Source organism: Leiobunum rupestre, chromosome 7 (genome assembly GCF_980474605.1).
Source record: "Leiobunum rupestre chromosome 7, qqLeiRupe1.1.hap1, whole genome shotgun sequence".
In the NCBI taxonomy this organism is placed as follows: Eukaryota; Metazoa; Arthropoda; class Arachnida; order Opiliones; family Sclerosomatidae; genus Leiobunum; species Leiobunum rupestre.
The window spans coordinates 1,662,044-1,670,566 of record NC_143390.1 but is presented as its reverse complement, the minus strand read 5'-3'; the positions used below and the strand labels follow the sequence as shown (position 1 = coordinate 1,670,566).

Below are 8,523 nucleotides of genomic sequence, written 5' to 3'. Positions count from 1 at the left end.
CAAAACTGAAGTACTCCATTTTCTTGGCAAAATACACTCTTTTATTTAGTCTTATCACAGGACGAGACAAAAACCTTTTTTTGCAGCCTTTGAAATTTTTTTTTAACTTATTTGACGTTTACTAAAGGCAGATGATAACGTAAAAAGCAGTTTAATATTTACAAGTTGCTAAATGACGCCTGCAAAAATTGCAATGGCACTTTTTCATTTGTGGCTTATTTTGTACTAAAAGTCATTCAAGTTTCGTATAAAAATCGCGAGATTTAAAAATTGAAGCTGCAAGCTTTAAGTATAATCGTACAGCTATCTTCAGATTGGTCTAAAGAATTTGGGAAATTGATTAAACATGCCAAATCATTATGTTGTTTTTCGAACAGTACCAGAAGTTATAACACGAGCTTCTAGAGTAAGCTAAACCATAAGTACATAATATCTTTTCATGAGCGGGACACTTCCTATTCTATGCATGCAAAAGTTATACTGCTAGCTTTTCACAAGACAGACTGAATTACAGGCTTCATGGCCGTTTGGCATCCGCTCGCTCCCGCGTCACCCATAGCCTTTGACAGCGTCTCGTTAGGAAAAGTTTCTTCTGGTGATGACGTCACTTCGTAACTAACTCTCAGTAAAATATTGACCAAAGGGTCAAACTTTATTACAATATTATAGACTTATGGCTACACTTATTACCCTCTTCAAACCATGCTATTACTGTATATTACTATTTTTTAAGATATATAACCATAACTCTTTTATGGAAGTTAATTTGATAATAAAGCTCTGAACAATTTTATTATTAACTCCTGATAACAATTATTATAGTGAGACTCACCTTTAAGCTTTTCAATTATGAACACGGAATCATCTTTCATGTTTTGTAATACCTAAAATTTAAAACACAATTTCACTAACGACACCTATGATTCTTAAATGATTAATCATTAAGTTCCATGCCTCATCAGTGACTAAAACTCGAATTCCTAATGGGCCAATTTTATAAATTTTCAAAGTGGCGGGTGTAGATGTAAAAGCAAATATAGAGCACAGCTTGTAAGCAAAATCTAGCAGTTTTAAGTTCTGCAAGTGAATTGCGTGGAACGCTATTTTAAATACAAACATTATTTTTTGTCTAGTGAGACCCTAAAGAAGGTGTCAAAATCTATTCATACTTTTTTCAGAATTAAGACAGACGTGAAGATTAAATCTGTGACGTATTCCTCTGAAAATTAAACATTTTAAATTTAAAGAAATTAAACATACAACGGTTGAAAAATTATACTTTGAATGAAGAGAATTATAAAGTCGGATTCCATCCGCTAATCCACATTTTTGTATGAGATTATCTCTGTTAAGACTTAAAATGTCTGCCCCAGAGAAATTTGAAAAATTTTCAATGAAGGGGTCAAAACGGTGCTTCAATAACCATTGAGCAGCTTCGGATGAAGAGGCGTCTGAAGACAAAGGCTGCACCTGCGACTATTTAACAGATTATCAAAACCAATTTTCTAATAGCCTAAAAATCCAAAGGTAAAGTTACAGTGGAACTTTGAATCCAAATATCAGATTTGGGGGATGAAGCGTTATCAGATGGAGGTGAAGGACAAGTTCCAATGGGTCTACTATAAAACAGAAAACTAATTTAGCGTGCGGTAAACCTCAGTTTAGTTGTTTAAAATACTTACAAGCTTGATGGTTGGGGAGATATACCAGTGATGCTCGCAATGTAAGCATCGGTAGTCAAAGAGGACGTGGAAAATGATGAGGATAGAGCAGTTGTAGAAACTGAGAAGTCCAAAGCTAAACTTTTGTTGAACGGGTCTGAGTTATCTACATCTACTGTTGCTTTCTGAGGGGTAGAACTAGGTGATTCATTTGAGATGAAGGGAGTAGCAGATTCGGTACTGTTCGGAGGACTTGTAGTTACGGTGCTGTTAGTCAGAAGGTGAACTAAGTCGATTGGGCACTGAAAGTAGAAATTTCTTGTATTTGTCTTACCAACTAATAGTAATTGTGAAATGTACCTCTGTAAAAACTGTACATTCATAGGACGGTTGATACTTTTCTTGTTCCGACTGAGCTCTTTTACTCATCTTTTCCTGGTCAGTTCTGTATTTACGTTTAGCTCCTTTCGGCTTGAACACTTTGACCTGACACGACGCAACGTGCAACTGTATTTTGCTTGTGATAATATCAGAGTGAGAAAAAGTCTCAATCTGGATACGAAATGGAACCCCTTTCTCTCCACCGTGTTTTTTAGGGGTAAACTCAGAACTAACGCAGTAAACTCGAACAAAAACGCCAGTTTCTATGGTGGGATCCCATAGAAATTCACTCATATTGACGGTTTTTGGATCATTAACTACGTCGTTAACTCCATAAGATAATGACACATCTATACAATTTTGTTTTATTATTTACACAGTGTTAACATCGTGATAAAACAAATTATCATACCAATTTCTAAAATTCTTTCTCCAACTCTTTGCAGCTGCCACTGGGTGATTTGTTCTTTCTCCAAATACCGCAAACGCCGTTCTTGGAATCCAACTTTTACGATGCTCTGAAAATTAATAACTTTTAAGGAATATGCTATTTATACAGCAATAATTTCGGAATATTCGCCTTCAACATTTTCCCCCTCATTTCAGTCAGGTCTCCCAATTTCTTCAGTTGTATTTCGTAACACTTGCCTAAAATAAACAGTGAATTAAATTAAAAAAAACCTATATTCTCCTGGTAAAAAGGAAAGAAAGGAATTGTTGGACCTTGGTCGAGGTAAGTTATAGTATCTTCGTGGATTTCGGTAGCAATGGACGTGGCTGCAACTAAAACGTATTGAAAATTACAGTTGCCAAAATACTGATAGCTCTCTGGGATAGCCATTGATGTTGAGGATCCGGGAATTTGAGATGCTGAAGAGGATGATGAGGGCTGCAGCATCTGGGAAAACATGGAGGGATTAGCCGAGGGCACGGCGGTTAAAGTGAGGTAAGATTTTTGAACTGTCGTTATTAAATCAAGTGCTAAGGAGCTCTGGCGCCACCTGCTGGAAGGGTCATGCGAGTGAGCGTCTGCCATGGCGCAAGAAAAGCTGTTGGTTAATGGAGGGAGGGGGGGGCAGGAGTTTGACCATATTAGCCATTCTTGGCAAGGAAAGAAAAACAAAACACGCAAAAACTTGCAAAAACAAAAAAGAAATACCGGTTCTAAAATTGAGATAAAATCATGACACACAATTAAAAGGCCTAATAAAACAAGATTGAATGCCCGATAAAAAACAAGTAAAACCCTTAAAATAAAGGTTTTTAGTATTTTAAGAAATTATTATACTACCTAGCAGAGTGAGGTGAACCTTCAAGACCGTTATTAACGTAGAATAGTTTAATTGCACCCGTGATGTCTGATGGTATGACCACGGTCAACTTTGATCTCTCGCGCTACAGCGGCCATCTCATTCGTTGACGTTTCTGTGTTAACCTATGAGCAAAAGATGTTTATGACGTGAGCGCCCCTAGCGGATTATTATTTTTAGAATGGCTTTTACATTGAAGCCAATATAAAAACTGAGCGTGGCGCTAAACTCCTACACGTTATAGTACAGTTTATAGGGGGGAAATCTTTGCTCGCGGAATTTCGACAAATGTGTTGGCCGCTGTAGCGCGAACAGCGCTTGATCAAAGTTGGCCGTGGTATGACAGTAGTCACAGTTGGTAATGGTTGACTGTGTTTTATGACATCATCGTTGCTCTAAGGACGTCTGTCGCTGCTTTGGGATGTATCACAGTGTAAATGTAAGGAATTGGTTAACCTAACCATAAAACCAAGTGACGTGTTGCGAAATTCAAAACTGTTTTCACCAGATATGTATTAGAAAACAGTTGGCAAACTAGCCCAGGGCCGGCGTTAGGGGGGAAAGCAGGGCAAAAGTACCCCTGTACCGGGCCTCCAAAAAGGGTCTAACATTTTCTGACTATTTCCAAAAAACTAAATTTTTGAGTAAAAATTACCTGGGGCCGAAAATCCTAGCGCCGGCCCTGAACTAGCCACAATATACTTCTCCTCGGAAAATTTTGCGTTTGTACGTATTAACTACTAGACACGGCTCTCAACAGTATACCATCATATTCAAAACGTCCGCTTAAAAACGGGATCCGGGTCCTATCCCGACCGGTAGAATAATGTTTATTAAAATTTACATAAATAATACAAATGTTTCTGCAGGTAACATATTTCAAATATCAATAGAACAAAAATTGACCTTAAACCAAACAAGTTTTTAAATTAACAAAGCAACAAATATAAAAAGAAAACACAAATTTCAGAAATGTAAGAACGCGCACGATACGTAAAATATATATATGCAAGATACTATTTTAGCCATTGTATAATATACCTTCAGAGTGCCCTAAATGTATATTAGTTTAACTGATATCGGCAAATTTTCAAAAAAAGCCACAGTTCTTACACAGTACTGATGAGCCTCAAAAAGGCGAAACCGGTCTACTGTTGAAATTTCTGGCTAAACTTTTTACTTTTGAAAAGCCATTGCATACATTTGATTTTTAGGACCTAAGTTAAAGCGAAAACCAAACCCGTAAAAGAAAGCACCAATAAAAAGTGCGTGGGCTCATCACGACAACCCAACAAAGCCGGTTAAAATCAATGCAAATTTAAAATAAAAAAAATGAAATTCTCCCTTTATCAACACTTTCGATTATCAAAATAAAACCAATATAAGAATATATAATAACAACCCAACCAAGCAACAAGCTAATTAAAATACTTAGGAATCAAGAAAAAGTCGATCTAAATTCCCACAGTAATAAAAATTGTAATAGAAAAAAAAACAAAAAAAAACAATTTACCGTTAACAATTCCCGGCTTCTAACGCGGACAAAAACTGTATAGTGAATACGACAGCGCGTATCTCAAAATAAATAAAACCAACGTAACCACATTAATGAAAATGTATCACGCATTTAAATCCGATAAGAAAACACGTAAAATAATTACGAAGCTACGAGTAAGATAAGCCACAAGAAAAGGCATAAGAACGAGTTGTACTCAACTTAAAATTGTATTCATAAATAGACAAACACTAACTATGTGGACCACCCATGGGTTCTACCCTTTAACCCTCTTATCTTTGCTGACTGCGCTAAAACAAGATTTGACCTTTATAATTTCATACGTAAAAAATGTAAGACTTTACAAACTATTAATATACTCTTGCGCTTCAGCTGTGGTAGAACGCTCACCTGTCACGCGGAAGTAAATAATAAAATATCGCTATTTGCTGTCAAGTAAAAAATAGCATGGTCTCGAGCGATATTATTTTAAATACTCGGGGGAATTCTGCAGACTTTCCTAGGAAAGTTGTGACACGCCTTCTTTCTTTCAACTTTCTTCTTGAGATTTCATTGGGCGCGAAATCACATGTCGCATTACGTCCACAGGGACCGTACAAATTCGACCCCTTCGCTCCGATTGGTTGTCGTTACGTCAGAGAATGACACCACGTGAGTGTGAGGCAATAATCGCCATCTATGCGACTCCGAAGGACAAAGTTCAGTTCAGTTCAGGAGCCAGATTCAGCGGGCCCGTGGTTAAGAGTTCTCATAGGCTGAAGTGGTCGTGACGTATGCCTATTGTAATTGGCTCCTGAAAATTGAAGGGGTAAAGATTTCCCCCGGGAATTTGCCGTTATCTCTGACGCATTTCCGGGTAAAAGAACTTTTAGCTTGGAGGCGCCTTCTGTCTTTGAGCGCGAAAACTAACATCATGAAATTTCGAACGGAAGTAAGTTTATCAAAAGGTCACGATCAACCGGAAAGAGTGCTAAAGGTCAATTCAAATTTCAAAATGGCGTGTGAAGCTGTGGAAAAGGTCCCCCGAACGTGTGTGCTAGTGTCGTGTATAATTTGTAAAAATGTCGATAAAAATTATATGTCAGCCGTAATTTACACGATCTGGACGTTGAAAAATTAGGTATGGAGTGCAAATTTTTACGAAGAAGGTATATTTGAAGGTTTCAGGTTACTGGAAGTCGTGCATTGGTGTAGGCCTGTAACCCTTGCCTTATTTTAAACAAATTAAGATCCTTTTTTGCAAGCCGAAGAGGTTTCATCTGCAAAAGTAAGAGAAGTACACTTGTTATAACGTTTAATTCTTAGACTAATTAAGTACTTTTAGATATCGTTCGTGACAAGGTACAGCGATTCGATTCCAAAAATATGTATGAACATTTTCATGTTGAAAAGTATTTTTATTTTAACATTTGTAATAATGGTACTAAAATGTAGAAGGTAGCTTGATGGTTTGGGTTTCATACAATGGCCTCATCTCATTCGCTATGGAAGAATTAAGAGGAAGAGTTTTTAGAAGTAATGGTAAAAAAGTTCATCTTCTAATAATAATAATTATACATTTTGAGACTTCTTTCTTGCAGAGTTACAAACTGCCAGACAATAATTGACTTTTTGCGTGTCAATATCAAATCCTCCGCAGAAAATATTAACAAATATGTATAAGAGAGGCGACTTATTCAGCATTTTCTTTGGTGCACAATGTTTTAGAAAATAACCAATTTTTTTATGTTAGGAGTTGATAGGCTACTGATATCGTTATTTTTGTCGAGAATTGGTTCAAGTCTTCGATACGGATATTTTTAAACTTATTTTATCAAAAACAAGGCAGATGGTGCCACTTAACTTGATATCGGAAAAATCACTATAGGTTAAATTACGATATCGGCTAACATTTATTTCTGTAATATTGCGGACAATTAAATTAATTTAACCCTTAATACTATGTTGAGTTGAAATATAACTAATTTACATAAATGTTGGTTGCATTTGGTTCTGTTGGTAGGGAATTCTTAATTCTGCAAATTTTTTCAAAAACCAATGTTTTGGCAATTAGGCTTAAAAAATTCACAATATTGCATAAGTATGTATTTTGGTAACGCAGCCCGGTGTAGTGTATCTCTTGTAAAACGTTCGCATATGAATAGGTAGTGTCCCACTTAAATAAATCTTATAGACGTAGGATATTATCAATTAAGTCACTGAAGAGAAAGCTTTTTTATGAAAAGGTGATTAAGTTGATGTTAAATATATCCCAATTTATCTGACCCCGATAAAAACCTTTCCCGCTGTTAAATCGGTAGCATTAAAGTTTTTCAGTTTATTACTGATATTTTACGATGAATAACGTTAAGAAACTAGAAGCTGAACATTGCTTGAAAAAAACGTAACTCTTGGTTCATACAAACTTTCTATGAAACTACGCCATCTACCCTGTATTTGAAAAATAAAATAAAACTAAGCAAAATCTTATCAGTTAAGAGTCAAAAAATACACTTCATATATTTTTAAAATACTAATTGACATTTTAGATCTTCGTTGATTAATAGCAATATATATTATTTTTAAAGGACATTCTAATACAAATAATTCCAAATAATGATTATGTAAATAAACGGAGTTCAGCTGGTCATTTCCTTTATCTTAATGCTTTATAATCACATTCTGGACGAATTGCGAAAATTCAAACAATACTTAATACTATTTTACCAATTGAACGAGCCATAAGAATCTCCAGTTAATTGAGCCTCACCATCCATAAAATATGACTGGGAGCTATTGACACTCCTTACTCTAAAGAGCCTTTCGGTTAATTAAATTGTAGTGTCAATGGAGATTGAAACATTTATATCAATTGTAGCCCCAAGGAATTCCATTCCAATAACCTTGACATGGTTGCAACAGTTGAACGAATCGTAGATACTTTTAGAGCTCTGAACTGGCAAGTTTGCACCTTTACTTGCTTTATTGCTGTAAACAAGAAAAAGGTTGTCCTTTACCGTCATTTGTTGAAATATGTATCTTCAAAGGAGAATGAGAAGTGGTCACTCTTTGAAAATGGTGAGACCAACAGGGACTGTAAGAAGAAAATTGGTTACTTTTTCACATAGAGTTACGAAAAAAATGGACATCATACTTAAGCTCTTTGTATAACGTGACATTTTCTGTCTCGAAGCGTGTCAAGTTTTGATAGAATCAACAATGAAGTTGTTGGGTAATCACAAACCATCAAGCCACCTTCTAAATTTTGGGACCATTATTACAAAAGTTAAAATAAAAATTATTCTCAACATGAAAATGTTCGTACCAGCTCTTCGTGTATTGAGTAAATTCCATTCTTATCCATATCGCAGTACCTTGTCACGAACGATATCTAAAAGTACTTAATTAGTCTAAGAATTAAACGTTATAACAAGTGTACTTCTCTTACTTTTGCAGATGAAACCTCTTCGTCTTGCAAAAAAGGATCTTAATTTGTTTAAAATAAGGCAAGGGTTACAGGCCTACACCAATGCACGACTTCCAGTAACCTGAAACCTTCAAATATACCTTCTTCGTAAAAATTTGCACTCCATACCTAATTTTTCAACGTCCAGATCGTGTAAATTACGGCTGACATATAATTTTTATCGACATTTTTACAAATTGTACACGACAC

General features: G+C 35.7%; 1 protein-coding gene and 1 long non-coding RNA gene across 2 annotated transcripts; both read right to left on the bottom strand.

The window, feature by feature from the left end:
- Positions 1–239: 239 nt before the first annotated feature.
- LOC149933876 (transcription factor CP2-like protein 1) lies at positions 240–3,078 on the bottom strand. The gene is made up of 10 exons (XM_090181049.1): positions 2,766–3,078; positions 2,623–2,690; positions 2,455–2,560; positions 2,022–2,392; positions 1,683–1,963; positions 1,538–1,619; positions 1,280–1,476; positions 1,170–1,219; positions 833–1,100; positions 240–319 (listed from the first exon to the last, which is right to left on the bottom strand). Exons 1-9 carry the CDS (start codon positions 3,076–3,078, stop codon positions 892–894), a joined length of 1,677 nt encoding a protein of 558 aa, XP_090037175.1. The 3' UTR covers positions 240–319; positions 833–891.
- A 4,942-nt stretch (positions 3,079–8,020) lies between these two features.
- Positions 8,021–8,314, bottom strand: LOC149933875 (uncharacterized). The gene is made up of 3 exons (XR_016472259.1): positions 8,296–8,314; positions 8,173–8,238; positions 8,021–8,105 (listed from the first exon to the last, which is right to left on the bottom strand). It is a non-coding gene; the product is annotated as an uncharacterized LOC149933875 (long non-coding RNA).
- Between the last annotated feature and the right edge of the window lie 209 nt (positions 8,315–8,523).

Bases quoted from the DNA above. Each gene is read 5' to 3' on its own strand.
- LOC149933876 (XM_090181049.1), bottom strand. From the start codon at position 3,078: ATGGCAGACGCTCACTCGCATGACCCTTCCAGCAGGTGGCGCCAGAGC. The intron at 2,393-2,454 runs GTATGATAATTT...AAAATTGTATAG, and splicing joins AGAAAGAATTTTAGAAATTG to ATGTGTCATTATCTTATGGA. The intron at 1,620-1,682 runs GTAAGTATTTTA...TCTGTTTTATAG, and splicing joins TCTCCCCAACCATCAAGCTT to TAGACCCATTGGAACTTGTC.